The 20,366-nt window shown below is 42.3% G+C and overlaps 1 protein-coding gene across 7 annotated transcripts in view; it reads left to right on the top strand.

The window, feature by feature from the left end:
- LOC6034502 (teneurin-m) overlaps positions 1-20,366 on the top strand; it is a 206,670-nt gene that overhangs the window by 180,724 nt on the left and 5,580 nt on the right. For all 7 annotated transcript variants that reach the window (XM_038251307.1, XM_038251308.1, XM_038251306.1 and 4 more), the window contains 7 exons: positions 1,388-1,604; positions 1,675-1,869; positions 2,531-2,942; positions 2,999-3,132; positions 6,421-6,628; positions 8,198-8,224; positions 15,526-20,362. In XM_038251307.1, the coding sequence (XP_038107235.1) occupies positions 1,388-1,604; positions 1,675-1,869; positions 2,531-2,942; positions 2,999-3,132; positions 6,421-6,628; positions 8,198-8,224; positions 15,526-20,362 (6,030 nt within the window). The remainder of the gene's footprint in view (positions 1-1,387; positions 1,605-1,674; positions 1,870-2,530; positions 2,943-2,998; positions 3,133-6,420; positions 6,629-8,197; positions 8,225-15,525; positions 20,363-20,366) is intronic.

Here is a 20,366-nt window from a genome sequence, read left to right as displayed (position 1 = left end):
TGCCTGCTTTGTTTGTTTGCCTACATTTCTAGAGTCTTTTGTCTTTCATATGTTTATAGGACCTAATAAAAAAAAGTCTAGATTTGTTTGCAGAACGTCAGCCTACATACATTTTGTTTTGGTTGCTTTATCGGTTCAAATATATTTGAAAAATAAATTAAAATTCTACCATTATCACCACGATTTGTGGCAGCCTTTCCCCTCCAGAGCAAAACTGAGATTTTTTATATTTTGCATAATTTAATTTGAAAGAAAAAAAACTTTTTTTTAGTTTCAAATGTTCCAAATTGAAAAAAAACTTTCAATAGCCAGAAATTTAAAACCAGCTGTTTATAATCACCTCATTAGATAGGACATTCAGGTTAAAGTCAACTTGTTATCAACACAGAAAAAAGATATCCGGTATTTGACGATCTTGATATACGGCCAAACCCTACGAGCTATCGCCCACATCTGCAATCGTCATCCGAACTGAAGACATCATCATCATCGCCGCCGTCCTCCAGCTTATATAATCTAGTTTTTCGCTCCGATTAATAAACACACAACCCGAAGGGGTCGATCCCCTTCACCATTTTTCCCGTTCTTGCCGAATCGATCAAAAAAGAAATCAATTACAGACCAAGCTGAAATTTATCTCCCTTTTCTTCCTTTTATCTATTTCGAATCCCTAATTAATCAGTGCAATATCCTTAAGCCAGACCGTCGGGTCTGGTCGACTGACGATGATGATGCTGACGAGAGGACGTCACTCAGTAGGCTGTGTGTAGAGTGTAGTGTGGGGTGCATAACTTGCAGGCGAAAATACTGCCAGACGTTCAAGAGTGTGGTTGTTGCATCGCTCGAGTCAGATTTCCGAGGGGTGAGGGATGCCTTTGAAGGGCTGCTGGAAATCAATTTGTGGGTGCCGCAGAGAAAGGATTGCCGACGTCAGCGAGGTGTTTGTCGGGATTGGCGAGAATTTGAGGGCTCATCTTCTAGTCTAGGTTATTCTGTGTCGGTGTTCTATGAAGACGGTGTGGTGAATGGGGTTTCATCTCCTTCTGGTGGAGGAGGGCGGGAAACGTAAAAGGTGATTACAGCGCGCGTGTTTGTACACACACACACACATGATGAGAGCGCCCTCGGGGTTAATTGGGATGTTATTCCTTGCCAGGTGGCTTTGAGGTTTCCACGTGTGTCGGATACAGTTTCTCGGAATCGCTTTAAATGAATTATTGAGAATCAGCAGGTGGGATTCATGAGCTGTGCTAGGAAAATCCAATTAAAAATTCTGAGAAGGCTTCAAGAGTTTGTTAGTCAAAGTTGCGTAATTTTTGGAAAACCCCCAAACATCCAAGTAGGCATTGGTGCGACTTTTAATAAATTTCCTCTCTCAATTTCACAGCCGTCGATGCGCCGAGAGGTGACCCGCTACATGGAGCCCGGCCACTGGTTCCTGTCGATCTACAACGACGACGGTGACGCGCAGGAGATCACCTTTTACGGTGCGGTCGCAGAAGACATGACCCAAAACTGCCCGAACGGGTGCTCCGGCAACGGCCAGTGCCTGCTCGGCCACTGTCAGTGCAATCCCGGCTACGGAGGCGACGACTGCAGCGAGAGTAAGTTTGACATTTTGCGCGCCTCCTTTGATCCATTTTTTTTTTGAAACGCACGTTGCCTACCTTGCAGGCGTCTGTCCGGTGCTGTGCTCTCAGCGCGGCGAATACATCAACGGCGAGTGCCAGTGCAACCCGGGCTGGAAGGGCAAGGAGTGCTCGCTGCGGCACGACGAGTGCGAGGTTCCGGACTGCAACGGCCACGGACACTGCGTCAGCGGCAAGTGCTCGTGCGTGCGCGGCTACAAGGGCAAATTCTGCGAAGAAGGTAGATTCAGTCGACTTTTTTTCTTCCTCAGAGCATGTTTTTTCTTTTAATTTTTAATTCGGGAAAAATGCAGTCTGAGTCAAGAGGAGCCATGTGATACAAGATGCGATATAAATAATTTAAATTAATTACAAACTAGGAGAGCAACCAGAGACACAGCGCGCTGCGGTTCTCAACTTTACCTTTTTTACACTCTCTTGTTTTATGTTTTTTTCATTTGTTGTCCCACGTTATCTTAAATACATAACCAGCAAGTTTCTCTACTTTCAGACATTTATTATTTATTTTCTTCTCGATTGTGTTACTCGTTTTTCATCCTCTCTGACAACTACTTTTTTCCACCAACTTACTTTGGTCTAGTAGTCCGGGGTCGTGGAGTTGCTCCAAAGGGGATTAACATTACACAGCATACTGCGCTTTCGTTGCACACACTATTGTCATCATTCTTCCGCTCTTGCTCTTGCTCACACACACAAAACCCACCACACCATTACCATTCTCCACGGAAAAAAGAGTAATTTGATTACGGCAGGGTCTGACCTAACCTATAACCTCCACCCTAACATAACCTAACCTAACAACGCAACGTAACAAAAAAGAGTTATGCAACGGGGCTCGCAACATGAATACTAATGGCCGCTCCTCCCTCCCTCTCTTCCAGTGGACTGTCCCCACCCGACCTGCTCCGGCCACGGCTTCTGCGCCGACGGCACCTGCATCTGCAAAAAGGGCTGGAAGGGCCCGGACTGTGCCGCCATGGACCAGGACGCGCTCCAATGCCTGCCCGACTGCTCCGGCCACGGCTCCTTCGATCTGGACAGCCAGACGTGCACGTGCGAGCCCAAGTGGAGCGGCGAGGACTGCTCGCAGGAGCTGTGCGATCTCAACTGTGGCCAACACGGACGCTGCGTGGGCGATGCCTGTGCCTGCGATGCCGGCTGGGGAGGTGAATTCTGCAACTCGCGGCTTTGCGATCCGCGCTGCAACGAGCATGGTCAGTGCAAGAACGGAACGTGCCTGTGCGTGACCGGGTGGAACGGGAAGCACTGCACGCTCGAGGGGTGTCCCAGTGGGTAAGTTGCGAATGCCTCAAAGGTTGTTGAACAAAATTACTAACGTTTGATTACAGTTGCTCCCAGCATGGCCAGTGCCACGTGAGCGGTGAGCTGATGTGGGAGTGCCGCTGCTACGAGGGCTGGGATGGAGTGGACTGCTCGGTGCCGCTGGAGCAAAATTGTGGCGACAACAAGGACAACGATAGAGGTTAGTAGGCGGCGGGTTTGGTGAGGGGTGGCTGAGATTAAATTTTGTCGCTAGAAAAACAAATAATAATTCTTAAATTTTAATCGATTTTTTTTTTCAAAAAATCTCATAACAGAAATCAATATTTAAAAAAAACAGGTGAAATTTACTGCACATTTTGTGATACTTTGTTTTCTGTATTAATTTTTTTTTGCTATTTTCATCTTATTTAAAAAAAAATAAAGAGGGATTAATTGTTTTGAGCATCACATCAAACAAGAAGTTAAAAAATAAATTTAAAAAAAGATTGAAATTCGTGTTCTTTTCTTCCATTCCTTCTGGGTTCGTTCAAATATTATGTAGCATGTTTATAGGATCTTTTCATTTAAACTTTTTTTAAATGCCAATAGAATTTTATTTAATGTTTTTATCTAATTTTTTTTAGATATTTCCAAAAAAATATGACCGGAAAAAAAACATTTTACCTTCCTCATTTATATTAAAACAAATGAGACGACGGAACAGACCCGAGATCATGAATGATACTTGGGACATTTTGAAAGTAGCAAAACTACCCTTCCGATCAAAATTATTTAAAATTAGACTTGAAATTTATTCCAACCAAACCATAGGAACAAAAAAACACTTATTCATCATCATAGATGAATAGATCGATTGAAAAAAAAAAAACAACTTTTACCTTTACTTACGAAAATTTACAACTTTGTTAAAAAATAAATATATTTTAGTTTTTATTCAATTATTGTTTATTCAACTTTCATTCAAAGAAAAATTGTTGAAAAGGGTTCGTATGAAACTTTTTTAAAACCAATCTTGAAACAAAAATGGAAAAATAAGGCTGAACAATTTGCTGGACAATCTATTTATCGTTTAAAGGTGAAACGGGAAGGCAGCGCTATATTGACTCCAGAAATCGAATTCTTGGAACTGCAAAAAAACTGCAAAATATCAATGAATCCATCCATTCTAGAAAACTTGATGAAACAGAACTTTTTCATGAAATCCTAACACGTAGAATAGTGTGAAAAAATTTTACTTGTTTTTTTTTATCGCTGCTTTTGCATATGAGACATGTATGCGGACATGGGCAGTTCAGACATTTTGAAGTTTTTGAATTGTCGAATATGTGAGCTTTTCACATTAAAGATTTTTTAAATCGATGCTTTTGAATTCTGGAATTTTTGTAATTGTTTCAATTTCTGGGAAAACAATGTAATTGGCCCAATGTCGTTAATGTTTTGAAATTTATGCATTTTAAATTATAAAGTTTTGGAATTTTAATTGGAACATTAAAACAATTTACATACTGACATTTTATTTGAAGTTAAAAAATATCAGGAAAAATCGTGTTAATAAAAAATAATCGCAATAAAATTAATTTATTCAAATAAATTAAAAAATCTAAAAAAAAATTACAGCTCATGGTTTTGACACTTGAATGAAATAAAAGAGTTTTATAATTCATTACTCAAGTAACATTTTTAAACCACCTAGTTTTATTGAGGTTTTATAATAGCTGCTTGATTGCTTTTAAGTTTTATGTTGCATTCACACAGGAACCAATAAGCAACATTCAAAGGTTCTAAGGACCTTGGACATAAAAACCTGGTGCTAACAAAAGCAAAATGGCTTTCAATAAGGTTTATGATAGTTTTAAGGAGTCTTTAAAACCCGATGACAATGTCATGCGATTTTATTGCATGCTTTTTAAAACCAAGGGTTTGTAGCTGTCAAATGCCATTAGGCATGCAAAAAGCTAACTTAAAACCATAAGCTCCTAAACAAACATTTAACGCGGCCAAATAGCAATGCTTAAATATGGCACTTAACGTGAAGACTTCCGTCATTGCCATGATTTTTCGTTCAAAGATATAAATTTTGCGTCGCTATCAATATTTTGACAAAATTCCTTCAACAAGCTGTTCAGCAGAATAGTGCCCTACACATGCTGATTCCTTTTGGTAACGTTTATCCCATTCCTTGCAAAATTATGGAAATCGTCATTAATCAATGATTGCCAACTAGGGCGTCAATGATTGTAACCCAAAATTATATAAATTTTGAAACACATTTGATTTAGACCAAAAATTCTTTCAGTGGCTTCAAGAAGGCAACAACCAGCACATGCTGATTCATTTTGGTGCAGAAATTCGTTGAACTGAATTCATTACAGAGAATTTTAGAGTGATGATCAATTTTCTTCGAAAATTATCAACGGCTTCACCTAAAAGCATAGTCTGATTGAACGTGATTGCCATATTGGTAGAAAAAATGGTGACCGCCATGTTGGTAGAAAAAATACAAAATAAATTTGATTAACATTCGAAGAAAACATACATTTATGCTGAATTTCTGACATAACTAGAATAACTAGTATAAATAAATTTAATACTTTTTTCAAATTATTGCATTTTTTTATTAAAAATTGCAAAAGAATTATGTTTGATGAAGCGAGTTGATTTTTTTGGCTCAATCTCCCCCAAATTGAGACAGCTTTGATAAAGCTCAAAATTTGACTTGGGTTTCAAAATGTCTAAGAATTGACGATTTTTTTTGAGAAATTTTTTTTTTCACGGTGCTGTATTTTGGAATTTTATCAAAAGTCAAAATATTTTTAAACGAGCTCAATATTGTTTTCTTCTATTTGTAATGAAATTTTTATGTTTTATGAGTAAAAATTGCCTTTGGATTTTTCGGACCATTTCTGAAGGACATTAACTTTGAAAAATGTTTGCAACGGCCTAAAACACTTTAAATTAAAAACGATAAGTCTATTGAATACATTGTACAATTTAAGATTAATTTTCAAATGAATTGTAAAATTTTTAAAATTATCGTCATTTTTTTCTGTATGAAAAAGCGTCACTATCACTATGTTTTTCATAATCATATAATCATAGAAAACAATTAAAAAAATCTCTACTATTATGATTAATATAAAAAAATAATATAATACAATGAAATGGGATAAATGAGGTGAAAAAAATTTCAAGCATAAATTTAATTTTGTATGATTTTTAAATTCTATTAAAATTCCGTGACTTTCACTAAATTTTCCAGTTCAAATAAAATTTCCTAAAAATTCCAGGTTTTCCCTCATTTTTTGAAACTTTTAATTTTGTGTTTTGCTGAATTTTAAATAATTAAATAAATAAAAATTCATTGATTTTATACACATATTAACCTTTCAAAATTCGCGATAAATTTTCTAACATTTTTAAAAGGACCTCTCAGTCACCAAAATTGTCCTTAAAAATGTCAATTTAATCCCAACCTCTTCGATTTTAGACGGCCTTGTCGACTGCGAGGACCCCGAGTGCTGCAGCAGCCACTCGTGCAAAACGAGCCAGCTGTGCGTTTCGGCCCCGAAGCCCATCGACGTTCTGCTGCGGAAGCAACCCCCGGCCATCACGGCGTCCTTCTTCGAACGCATGAAGTTCCTGATTGACGAGGGCAGTCTGCAGAATTACGCCAAGCTGGAGACGTTCAATGAGAGGTAGGTCGCGTTTGAGTGTGTGTGAGTTGAAAGTTTTGTTTTTGGTTTTAAGTTTATTTTGTCCGCGAACAATTAAACGATACTTGTTTGGGTGAATCTATTTTTCTGACCGAAAAAGGAAAATCGATTCGCTCAAAGTTGAAGCCACTTTTAATTTTATCGTTTAACGAGTTTTCATGCGAAAAAAGACAATATTGTAATGATTACCATATGAATATATTATGTTGTGCCCCCGTCTATTTATACATCCTCCTGCTAATTGCCATTTGTTTTATTTTGAATGTTCCGCATTAACAACAACAACAAGAAGATTTTAAAAATCCGTTTGTTACTAACAGTTGAGCCGCAGTCTTAAATCCGCGCAATTTAGCCCTCCAATCGAGCAAATACTGGATCATCGAATAAGAGCGAGAGAGCGAGACAGACAGAGTCAAACAGACAGAGAGAGACAGAGAGAATAAAGCCAACAGTATTAATTGCACAAACACACACACAGAGTTTTGTGTCTGTGTGAGTGTGTGTTTCTCCATTATTTATCATAAATTAATGCATTAAATATTAACAATTGAACCGAAGCCAGGTCCCCGCCCCCCTTCTTCTTCAAACCGCCACACGTGCGATAATCTCCGGAAAGTGAGACCCCCTTCCCTACTTTCGCGATAAAAAATCGCTCCTCCAGCCGAGAGTGTTATAAAAAATTAATTTATACCAATCGCACGATGATTATAACACCGCTTAATGCGATAATATTTTAATTATTGCCATTGTTGTTATTGGCCCCGGCCCGCCTACTTCGCCGCCATTTTGGCTACCGTCCGGCAGTCAAATTAGCGGTATAATGTCCGCCTGCTTTGTTTTTTTTTCTCTTCTGTCCTCCCCCGCAAAACCGATTGACATCTGATTGGTAGCCATTTTTATTAAAGCTGTGGCGGCCATCTTTAAAAAAGGGCAGCAAATTGACTTCCCACGCAGGCAATAACCATTTGACCGATGGGCAGTTAATGCTGGCTGTTCATCAATTATTAACCCGGGACCGGGATAAATTATGGACCGCTTTTCCCGTGCCACGGCGGTGACGGATCGTGCCCGGGATCACCGGTTGACCCCACACGACACGCGCTTTAAATTTATCTCAATTTCATACGCAGGCCGTTCTGCCCAAAGTTAATCCCCGTGCATAATTTATGATATTAACTTTCATTTTGAAATTGACACGAGCGCAGCAGGCCGCGCCGCGACCTTCAATCGCAGTGACCTGGTACGTGAGCGTGTAAATTTTAGATTGAATTTTGGCCAAATTATCGCGTTTCGCGCTAAACTAATTGAATTGCGTGCTCGACCCCCTCTCCATACTAACCCCCTCTACGACGTCCCCATACTAACACTAAATTCGCAATAGATTCGACGCCTACTTGGATGAGAGACCACCCCCGCCGCCAGTGATCAAAATTCTAACACAAATGCTTTTCTCCTTCATCTCTCTTTTTTCTCTCTCTCTAACCAAACACCAACACCACTAACTACTACTAACCCTCAACTGTCTCGCGCGTGTGCGTGTCAAATGTGCAGCGTTTTTTGGAATCATTTTAACGCAAGGTAAGAGTCCTCCTCGAAGAAAAATGCAAAATCCGCGCGCCCTCGCTCTCTAACAAAAAAAAAAAAAAAACTAACCTCGAAAAACCGGAACGCGACGTCCTCTCTCTTTAGTTTCGTCTGGCGGACTAGAAATCAGTTTTGCCTCTTTTTAGAGTATAGTATAGAACTTTCCCAATTCTTCCCAACCACAAACAGACTCAAGTCAGACACTAAAAAAACAAGCTTTACTCTGTACGCGCGCTCCTTCGTAGAAACAAGCCACGCCCACCACAGAACCGAAATGATCCCCAGAAAATCACCTTTTAAACTCCTCCCCCTCCACCACCCACCACCCTCATTACTCTTTAGTTTTGTGTACCGTGACAAGTTTTATGTTTTATGTTGTTTGTTCTTTCTGTAAGTGTGTGTGTGTTTTGAAATTGTATGTGCGATTTTATATGTCAAAAAACAAAAATACAAGCAGGACGAAACCTCACGGCCAATCCCAACCAATCTGTGTAGATTAGATAAGGTTATGCGGATTTTTCAACTGTCAAAAACAATTAAGTTCAAAAAACGCTTTAAAACGCTGTTTGACAAAAAAAAAAACAACCCTACAAAAAATGACTAAATGTTCACTCTTCTGAAAATCTCCATATAAAATCCTATTTTTTTACAGCTGGAAAACCCGCCTTACCTTATCTAATCTATATGCCTTGAATCCGAACACGTTTGCTGCGCGATGACAGTTGGTGCAAACTGCATTTTTAAAGAGAGCCATCCTAGCAGGCGGTCACTTGACCCGGAAAGCGATGCGTTTCGTGTTTTTATTTTTTTCGTGTGTGTGTGTGCGTGTTTGACCAACCGTGGAAAAACAAAATTAACAGAATATACAAACACACACGCGCGATCCGCCGCGTTGCATCGCGTTTTAAATTTTTTTAACAACACACAACAACTGCGCGACAACACGGGAAAAATGAGAAAATAGGGTGATTGGGCCGGTAATTGGACCTGTTGCGATTTGATTAAAATAAAATCGCCTGCTTGGATCGGATATGGCGGCCGTTAGCCTAGATTTTCTCGTTTTTCGCTTCGCGAAAACTGCAAAAACGCCAAAAATTGCATAAATTTAATTTTTAACTTCAATATTGTGCAACTCGCGCGCGCTTGCTGGCAATCAAAATGCAGTGCACGAGACTCTACAACTGCGAAATAAAAACTCGCCGTACCAAAAATTGGATGACAAGGGCATCAGAAATGTGTCGCGCGCGCTGTGTACGGGATTTCTCGTGTTTTTACTCAACTTTTTTTTTATCCTGCTGATATAAAATTGTGCTAGCACATGCTGAAAATGCATTTTTGTATGTGTGCTAGAGCTGCCACGTTTGTGTGTCGAGTGGGGAGATTTGACCTCAATTTGATAAAACAAAAACGTAACCAAGTGTTTTGAAGTTGGGGCAACTCCATGGAGACGCATTGTGCTTCATTTTAATCCAATTTGTATTCATAACTGATGGATTATCCGGGGCCAAATCTGACACATTTATTGGGAACAAAGCGAAATATGTCTTGCTGTGATTGTATTCAGAGACAAAACATACGAAATAACTGGTATTTTTTCAAATTCAAATAAATTTTTGTTCAAAATAATGGAAATTTAATGAATTCTTAAAAAGGCAATTAATTACTAAATACCAGTTCAGTTTGAATACCTGGGTAAAGTTTATTCAGGCAAAACTTTCAAAAGTTATAGGCACACTTCATCATTTTGTGTATTGGTCAGGAATTGATATTCAAATGTACATCATCTGGCTTTGAAAAAATACACAAAATCCAAAATCAAAATCACAAAATTTCATAACAAATTTGCAATATCACCTCATACTGGTAAATGAATTAACTAGCGTTTTTTATAACTAAACCTTGCACTTTATTCAAAATTCTAGGCCCCTCACCCCATATAAACATTTCTCCATACAAGAAAAAAAACGTAGGTTATGGATGACCCTAATTTAAATATTTCAAAAAACGTTACTTAATCTTTTTTAAGGGGGGACATTATATTTTTTTCTAAAATAACGATGTCCTCTAAATTTAACTTCATATACAGTCCAGACTCGATTATTCGAAGTCTCAATAATACGTGGGTTTGTAGGAGACTTCGGATAACCGGATCACGACAAAAAAAATCTTTTTTTTTATTTTTTTGTCTTCAACATAAAATTTTAGTTCTGCGACACCATTTTGGTAAAATTTGAACAGACTATTAAGCCTATTAAATTTTTTTTTGTTACAATTCTAAATCACTTTAACATAGTGAAGCTCGACAATCAAAAATAAGACAATAAAAAAAAAACAAAATTCGTGATTCGATTATCCGAAGTGATTTTTTTCCGAGTCTTCGACAAATCGAGTCAGGACTGTACTTAATACAATTGATAGGTTTCAATCGTTTGGCACCATCGAAAAGGTCTTTTAAATACTTTTCTAAAATACATAGTTTCTTACAGAAACCACATTTTTTACTATCTTCCGAACATTAGCCAACACCGTTTTTTACTCCACTAAACTTCATAATTTGTAATATGAACTTGTGGGACCCCAAGATGGTCCACAAATCGATTCAGCTAGTCCGAGGAGATAATCGAGTGTAATTTTTTCGCTGCACAAACCAAAATCCAAGCCCACGCTTGTTCAAAATTTGATTCCAAGTCGATATGCATATGTGAAGGTGGGTCTATGAGGTCGAATTAAGAAGTATTATGACTGATTTAAAAACAATCAGAAAATTTAAGAAAAACAATTTTTCGTAAAGATTGTTTAAAAAAATGTGTAGTTCTATTTCTGCTTGAAAGTTTAGGCTCAAATTTACACAACTAAATTCAGATCAATTTGTTTTATTGGTGAATTTTATTAGTCTCAAAGATTAAGATTATATTATTTGAAACCTCCTTTTCCGAAATTTCTATTAGCCAAAGTTCGAATCCAAAGCTGTATAAAAACTAAAAAACCAAAAAATGGACCTGCGTTACGTCATACAATAAAGTTCCTTTCTCGGGTGAGTTTTCAAAAAGCCGTATGAGCCAAAAAGAACTTTGTTTACCAATGGCTCTTACGGCTTTTTGATAACTAATCCGAGCTTTAGAACATTTTTTAAACTTATTTGAGCTCAACGACTTGGACAAAAATTGTAATTGGATTATCTGAAGTGGTTTTTTTGGCGAGGACTCGGATAATTGCGTCTGGACTTTATAATTAGTATGATTTGCACGGTCTTTTTTTTGAAAAAACGAGCCTTTTGATGGTCGATTCAATAGACAAAAAAAGTCCATGTATGCACCCAAATTAAAAATATATATCAAAATCTGTAACAGTGGATTTGCTGCAGAAAATGTTACATTTTATAAAAATTTTTGCAGCAAGCCCGTAGATAATTTTTGCCCGTGTGTAAACATGTCAGCGATCTGCAGTTCTCACCAACACATATAATGATGGCGCGTCCCCGAGCAACGCTTCAAAGAGAAGAATATGTTGGTGCTCTTTCCCTCTTAATTTATCAAGCGTCCATGGCGCGGTGGTAGCGTGTCGTATCAGCAACCAAGAAATTTATGGTTCAATCTTCGTTCTGTTAACATTTTTTTTCTGCAATACAATCAATCATCGGTAATGACGATAATTGTCGGTAACGGGCAAAGATGTCAAACCCCTATGTCGTAAAAAATGCATGAGGACAGATTTCATGCAGAATTCGATATACTTTCATGCCGCCATGCATCACAATCTGGTTAAATTTAAATTTCAGCAAAATGGTTGCACTTTTGACGATTAAGCAAAATAAAATGACAGTCAAAGTTTCAAATCACATAAATGCAACTTTTAAACTATTTAAATTATTATTAATGATTTTCAAATAATTCCTAAGGTGTATGTCACTCGACTCTGCCAAGCCTTGGATTCAGCATTGTAAATCAAAATTGTTGTGATGATTTTGCAATCATTAGTTTTCAAAATAATCTACGCTACGACAAAAAAAAATTGCGGAAAAAATGTTTACGGTGCTGAGCACCGAAATTTAACACCAAATCAAAATGGTTCAATCTTGATAAAAATTATTCACGACGCAGGAAAAAGCATTTTTGATCATTTTTAGTTGATTGCGCTCGTGGCGCCTCGTGGCGCGGTGGTTAGCGGCTTCGGCTGCCGATCCCTAAAATGCTATGGGGCGCGGGTTCTATTCCCGCCTTATCCTCCTGGCCTTCTATCGGATAGGGATGCAAAACGTCGGTCCATTTGCGGTTTTGGGTGACTCACCACACATAACCTTCGGATGCCTAGAAATGAGCAAAAACTTGCGACAGAGCCCACAAAAGACCCGGGGGTGGTTAAAGTGGATTGTTTTGCTTTTGCTTTGCATTTTTTTTTTGCGCTTCTATATGAAAAATATGACGAAAATGGGTACATTTCCCTTAATCTTTGAAAAATATTTGCAACGGCATAACTGAAGGAAAAAACAACAAAACAAGTTTGAAGTTGCTAAGAGTACTGCAGATATGCAGCGTATTTTCTCTAAGCATTTTCCCCTGAAAGTGCTAAATGATTGTTAAATTCTAATAAAACACAAATTGAATTTAATTGTATCTTATGAAAACTAACTAACTCATTTTCAAACTGTTCATGTACTTTAAGAAGCCGAAAAAATCATTGAAATTAAAAAAAAAAAGTTTTTCCATCAAAATGAATTTCGAGTAGCACCCCATTTTTGTAGTCCAGGGTTTGGTGATATCATTTGTTTTATGTGTTTTGAAGTGAAGTTCCAGTTTGTTAATTATTGTTGAATTATTCTGAATTGTGTTCACCTAAATAAAAAAAATCAAAACAAATCAAATTATTCGCTCTACAGCATTGCTCTGGCGTTCTAGATTACGAGATTCCTACTCGAAACTAGGTGCCCGAAGGCTTGATTGTTGAGGCAATTGCAAACCTCTTTGTACACCTAAGCTTCCATTCACCCCGGGATTCGAACTGAGGACCTTTGGATTGTTAGTCCAACTGCCTATCAGCGACTCCTACACCTGGACTGAGCTAACGACCTAACCCTCTAGGATAGACCGGGGCCAACATTTACTTCCCCGTCCGACGGAAGGCGTGATCAGACAAATCTCGTTTCGAAAAATGCCACCGGGACCATCTGGGATCGAACCCAAGCCGACTGGGTGAGAGGCAACCACGCTTGCCCCTAAACCACGTTCCACCTACATCAGCATCTTGATTTTTTAAAGGAAAAAAAATCATGGATTTTCAAAGGGAAAAGGAGAAAAGGAAAAGAGATCTAAAAATAAAAAAAGTGTTCGAAAAATGCGTACAGTATATAGTATAGTATAGTAGTATTACCCCTAAACTACTACTAAACTTTTTTTTTATCCAGGATGCCGACCAATATGGCGGTGACGAAACATTGAAAAAAAAAATGCATTTTATAAATTAATAGGCCATCAACTATTCAAATTAGACTAAAATGGGATCGTAGAACTCAAATTTGATGTTAAAAACAAGAATAAGTAATAAAATCGAAAAAAAAATATTTTTTTCGTGATTCGATTATCCGAAGTCCCATACAGATAATCGAACTTCGTATAATCGAGGCATCGGATAATCGAGTCTGGACAGTATTTTTATCTATTATTTTTAAATACATGTTTTACACAAGAGTTATTAATTTCAAACAATCAGGACAATTACCACTTGATATACACATATCTTTTTTATGTTATTGTTCGCCATCTATCTAGAAAAAATACGAGGGCAAACAAAGAGTTTCTACGTGGCTCAAAAGAATAATAATAAAAAATATTTTTTATTTTTTTGTTGCAAATTTATCAAATTGAAGATGTTTATTCATATTACCAATCAACTTTTTTTCAAATATTGGAATTCATCGAATTTCATTTGCTTGAAAATTCTGCTGTACTGACTTCAGCCATTTTCACTGAATCCAATAATGAGTTTGTGGTATGTACGTTTAAACATATTTGAGAAGCACTCAACAGCATTTCATGAAACCAACTTGTTCAATTAAATCAAAACACTTGTACGCTCGTGGGGGAAAAAAAGTTTCTGATGACACTTGTGTCTGCACATATTTTAAGCAATTTAAATTTATGCACTCTGATAGAGCAACATCATTAACCCTTGCACCACAAGGGGTCTGACACGGCATTATTAATTAATTTGAAAGTACAAACTATACATGGGATAATTACCCACTTTTTAAACAATGCAAAACATATTAACGATCCTGTCTCTTCGACGGATAAACCTGATCGCAGCAGCAAAAAAAAAATCAAACAAATTTAATTACTCTTTTTTTGATTGCCATCTGTCACTCGGACATGTTATAAAATTAGAGCCGCAAACATGGAAATTTATTTTCCCACCACTCGATCACACACGCACACAAACAAATACGCACAAATACATCCGCTAATACCGTGTGCAAATAAAAATAAGGTAGGAAAAAAAATCGTGAGTGTGTTGTTGTCACACACGCTCACACGTGTCAAATCCGCAAATGCATCCACAAAGCAGGCTGCCGCGTTTTCCAGCAGCAGCATAACACACGTGTGACGATTCGCAACACCGCCTGCTATGACCAGCAGCAATGTGTGCGCTTGTATTTCTGTTTTTATTTATTTTGATTTTTTTTGTTTGAAAAAAAAAATGTTGAAGCATATCAGTGCGTTTTTTTTTTGTTTTTGTTTGTTTTCTTCCCCACTAATTAACTATTATTTATGCATGATTTATTAATATTTTATTTTCTCCCGTAACGCACTTGTACCTCTTCCCCACAAAACATGTTGCAAAAAAATATGATACGTTCCCTCCAGCCCCCTCCCTTCTGTGTATCACCACCCCCGCCCCCCGTTCATCCATCACCCTTCATGTATATGTGTGTATGTAGTTCCATTTGTCCCTTGTGAAATAATAAATAAAAAAAAAAGTTTTGTGTTTCGCCAACTGCGTTTTGGCGCGTCGCTGTAATCATTTGTAATAGTTTTTATTTTATGTTTTTCGTTATTTTTTTTTTCAAGGAACGGTAGCAAAAATGTAATTTTTAATCCGCTGAGACAAGCGTTCGTGGATGAGCTTAAAAGCTCACCCAAAAAAATAAATAAATAAAAAACATTGCGAGAGAGTCTGTGTGCGATGATGATGCCATGCGAAAACCGATTTATTCAACAATTAGGCTCAATTTCCATGTCTGTTTTTCTCTTCCCACCCACCCCACATCATCACTTGCTTGATAATAATCCGAAAAACAGCCGTTCCGCCGTAATCCGAGGCCGCGTCGTCACGTCGCTGCAGATGGGGCTGGTCGGAGTTCGCGTGAGCACTTCGACACCTTTGGAGGGATTCACGCTGACGCGGGACGACGGGTGGTTCGATCTGATGGTGAACGGAGGAGGTGCGATCACGCTGCAGTTTGGCCGATCGCCGTTCCGGCCGCAGACACGGATTGTGCAGGTGCCGTGGAACGAGGTGGTCATCATTGACACGGTGGTGATGTCTACGCTGGACGACAAGGAGAAGAGTGGAATTCCGCACACGTGCTTCTCGCACGATTACGACTCGATGAAGCCGGTCGTGTTGGCCACGTGGAAGCACGGATTCCAGGGGGCGTGCCCGGATCGGAGCGCCATCTTGGCGGAATCGCAGGTGGTGCAGGAATCGTTGGCGATTCCTGGAACTGGGCTGAACCTGGTTTACCACAGCAGTCGTGCCGCTGGATATTTGTCCACGATCAAGTTGCAGCTGACTCCGGATACGATCCCGCAAACGCTCAAGCTGATCCACCTGAGGATCACTATCGAAGGAATCCTGTTCGAGCGGGTATTCGAAGCTGACCCGGGTATCAAGTTCACGTACCCATGGAACCGACTCAACATCTACCGTCAACGCGTCTATGGCATTACGACGGCCGTGGTCAAGGTCGGATATCAGTACACCGACTGCAAGGACATCATCTGGGACGTGCAGACGACCAAGCTGAGCGGACACGACATGAGCATCTCCGAAGTTGGCGGATGGAACCTGGACATTCACCACCGGTACAACTTCCACGAGGGCATTCTGCAGAAGGGAGACGGATCCAACATCTACCTGAAGCACAAGCCACGTGTGATCCTCACCACCATGGGCGACGGACATCAACGACCGCTGGATTGTAACGACTGCAACGGAGTTTCCGCCAAGCAGCGATTGCTCGCTCCGGTCGCCCTCGCGGCAGCCCCCGACGGTTCTCTCTACGTTGGTGACTTCAACTACATCCGAAGGATCATGATCGACGGAACCGTCAAAACAGTGGTGAAACTCAACGCAACCCGCGTCTCCTATCGCTACCACATGGCCCTCAGTCCGCTCGATGGATCGCTGTACGTGTCCGACCCGGAATCCCACCAGATCATCAAGGTCAAGAACAAGGACGACTCGCACGATCCCGAACACAACTGGGAACCGATCGTCGGAAGCGGCGAACGATGCCTGCCCGGAGATGAAGCCCACTGTGGTGACGGAGGACTCGCTCGCGATGCCAAGCTGGCCTACCCGAAGGGAGTCGCAATTTCTTCCGACAACGTACTCTTCTTCGCCGACGGAACCAACATCCGAATGGTCGATCGTGACGGCGTGATCAGCACCCTCATCGGTAACCACATGCACAAGTCTCACTGGAAGCCGGTCCCGTGCGAGGGCACTCTCAAGATCGAAGAAATGCACCTCCGATGGCCCACCGAGCTGACGATCAACCCACTGGACGACACCCTGCACATCATCGACGATCACATGATCCTACGTATGACGCCTGACGGACGAGTTCGCGTGATCGCGGGACGACCCCTTCACTGCTCATCCGCTTCACCAACCACGTTCGACTCGGATCTTGCCGCTCACGCCACCCTCGTCATGCCACAAAGCATCGCGTTCGCACCGTCAGGTGATCTGTACGTCGCCGAGTCCGACTCCCAGCGCATCAACCGAATCCGCGTTATCGGAACCGACGGCAAGATCGCCGCGTACGCCGGCGCCGAATCCAAGTGCAACTGTCTCGAACGAGGCTGCGACTGCTACGAAGCCGATCACTACCTGGCGATCAGTGCCAAATTCAACACGATCTCGGCCATCACGGTCACCCCCGACGGACACGTCCACATCGCCGATCAGGCCAACTACCGCATCCGATCGGTGATTTCCAGCCTGCCAGAAGCCGGAACATCAAAAGAGTACGAAATCTACGCCCCGAACGCCCAAGAAATCTACGTGTTCAACCGTTTCGGACAGCACATCGCTACCAAGAACATCATGACCGGCGAGATCACGTACAGCTTCCTGTACAACGTCAACACCTCGAACGGCAAGCTCAGCACGGTCACCGATGCCGCCGGAAACAAGGTGTTCTTGCTGCGTGACTACACCTCGCAGGTCAACTCGATCGAGAACACCAAGGGTCAAAAGTGCCGTCTCCGAATGACCCGCATGAAGATGCTGCACGAACTCAGCACTCCAGACAACTACAACGTCACGTTCGACTACCAAGGGCCAACGGGACTGCTCAAAACGAAGCTCGACTCCACCGGACGCTCCTACGTGTACAATTACGACGAGTTTGGTCGCCTAACATCGGCCGTAACCCCAACCGGCAAGGTCATCGATCTAACCTTCGACCTCTCAGTCAAGGGCGCCACCGTCAAAGTCACCGAAAACTCCCAACGCGAAGTCTCCATGCTCATCCAAGGCTCCTCTGTCGTTTCCCGCGTCGGTGAAGCCGCAACCAAAACCACCGTCCTCGTCGACGGAAGCACCACCAGCGTCTCTCCGTGGGGCAACACCGTGTCCGTCGAGTCCGTCCCGTACATCTTGCTCGCCGAGATCGACCCCCTCCTCGGCGAAAGCTACCCCGTCCCGTCCAAGCAGCGCACCGAAATCAACGGCGACCTGTCGAACCGCTTCGAGTGGCGCTACTTCATCCGTCACGTCCCCGTGCGCGGTAAGAACTCCCGCGCCCTCACCCAGGTCGGCCGCAAGCTGCGCGTCAACGGCGAGAACCTGCTAACGTTCGAGTACGAAAAGGACAGCTCCTCGATTACGGTCTCCGTGGACGACAAAACCGAATTACTGAACGTCACGTACGACAAGTCTTCGCGACCGGTCGCGTACCGCCCACAGTCGGGAGAGTACGCCGACGTGGATCTGGAATACGATCGCTTCGGACGGCTGATCTCGTGGAAGTGGGGCAATCTTAAAGAGGAGTACACCTTTGATCGCGCAGGTCGGCTCAACGAGATCAAGTACGGCGACGGCAGCTCGATCGTGTACGCGTTCAAGGACATGTTCAGCAGTCTACCGTTGAAGGTGACGACTCCGCGCCGATCGGACTACCTGCTGCAGTACGACGACGCTGGGGCGCTGCAATCGTTGACGACTCCACGCGGGCACATCCACGCGTTCTCGCTGCAAACCTCGCTTGGGTTCTTCAAGTACCAGTACTTCTCGCCGATCAACCGCCATCCATTCGAGATTCTGTACAACGACGACGGGCAGATCTTGGCCAAGATTCATCCGCACCAGTCGGGCAAGGTGGCGTTCGTGTATGACAACGCTGGTCGGTTGGAAACCATCCTGGCAGGACTGTCATCGACGCAGTACACCTACCAGGAGAGTACGAGCCTGGTCAAGTTGGTTGAGGTGCTGGAACCTGGATTCGAGCTGCGACGTGAGTTCAAGTACCACGCCGGAGTGATGAAGGACGAGAAGCTCAAGTTTGGCTCGAAGAGTGCGCTGGCGTCGGCTCATTTCAAGTATCAGTACGATGGAAATGCAAGGATGAGTGGAATCGAGATGGACATTGACGGTAAGGATTTGCCGATCATGCGGTTCAAGTACGGACAGAGCTTGGGAACGCTGGATGCGATCAGCGATCTGAGGATTACGAGGAATGCGTTCAACAGGACGGTTGTGCAGGACACCTCGAAGCAGTTCTTCACGATCACGGACTTTGACGAGCATGGAAGGGTGAAGAGTGTGCTGATAAACATCAAGTCGTTTGACGTGTATCGGTTGGAGCTGGATTATGATTTGAGGAATAGGATCAAGACGCACAAGGTCATGGTTGGTCGCGTGACATCGCTTGATAAAGTCAACTACAACGCTGATGGACACGTTAGTGAGGTCGTTGGCACGAACAGCTGGAAGTATCTGTACGACGAGAATGGCAACATCATTGGAATTCTGGAGCAGGGTGACAAGACCAACTTGGGGTACGACACCGGCGATCGAGTGGTGCAGATTGGTGATGTGGAGTTCAACAGTTACGATGCTCGCGGATACGTTGTGCGTCGAGGTGAGCAAAAGTATCGCTACAACAACCGAGGCCAGCTTATTCACGCGTTGGAGCGCGATCGCTTCCAGACGTGGTACTTCTACGACGATATGGGACGTCTGGTGGCAAGTCACGACGAGAAGGGCAACGTAACGCAGTACTTCTACGCGAACATCAACGCGCCGGAACTGATCACGCACATTCACTACCCGAAGGTCGCGAAGACGTTCCGATTCCTGTACGACGATCGTGACATGCTGGTGGCGGTGGAGACCGGCGAGCAGCGATACTACGTGGCTACCGATCAGAACGGATCACCGATCGCGTTCTTCGACATCAACGGCAACATCGTGAAGGAGATCCGCCGTACGCCGTTCGGCAAGATCGTCAAGGACTCGAACCCGGACTTTTTCGTGCCAATCGACTTCCACGGAGGTCTGCTCGACCCGAACACCCGACTGGTCTACATGGAGAAGCGTCTGTACGACACGGCGGTCGGCCAATGGATGACCCCGTACTGGGAACAGCTCGCAACCGAGATGCGTCTGCCGACGGACGTGTTCATCTACCGGTTCCACAACAACGATCCGATCAACAGGAAGGAACCGATGAACTACATGAACGACCTCAAGTCGTGGCTGCGACTGTTCGGGTACGACGTGACCAAGATGCAGGGCTCGACCTACACCAAGGACATGATCTACCGACCGAACGCCATGATCAAGTCACCCCAGCTGGCGCCCGACTTTGGCGTCATGTCCGGACTGCAGTGCATCGTTGAGAAGGTAG

This window comes from Culex quinquefasciatus, chromosome 2 (assembly GCF_015732765.1).
Source record: "Culex quinquefasciatus strain JHB chromosome 2, VPISU_Cqui_1.0_pri_paternal, whole genome shotgun sequence".
Lineage (NCBI taxonomy): Eukaryota > Metazoa > Arthropoda > Insecta > Diptera > Culicidae > Culex > Culex quinquefasciatus.
Note: the sequence above shows the minus strand (reverse complement) of the source record. Positions and strands in the feature narration are given on the sequence as shown.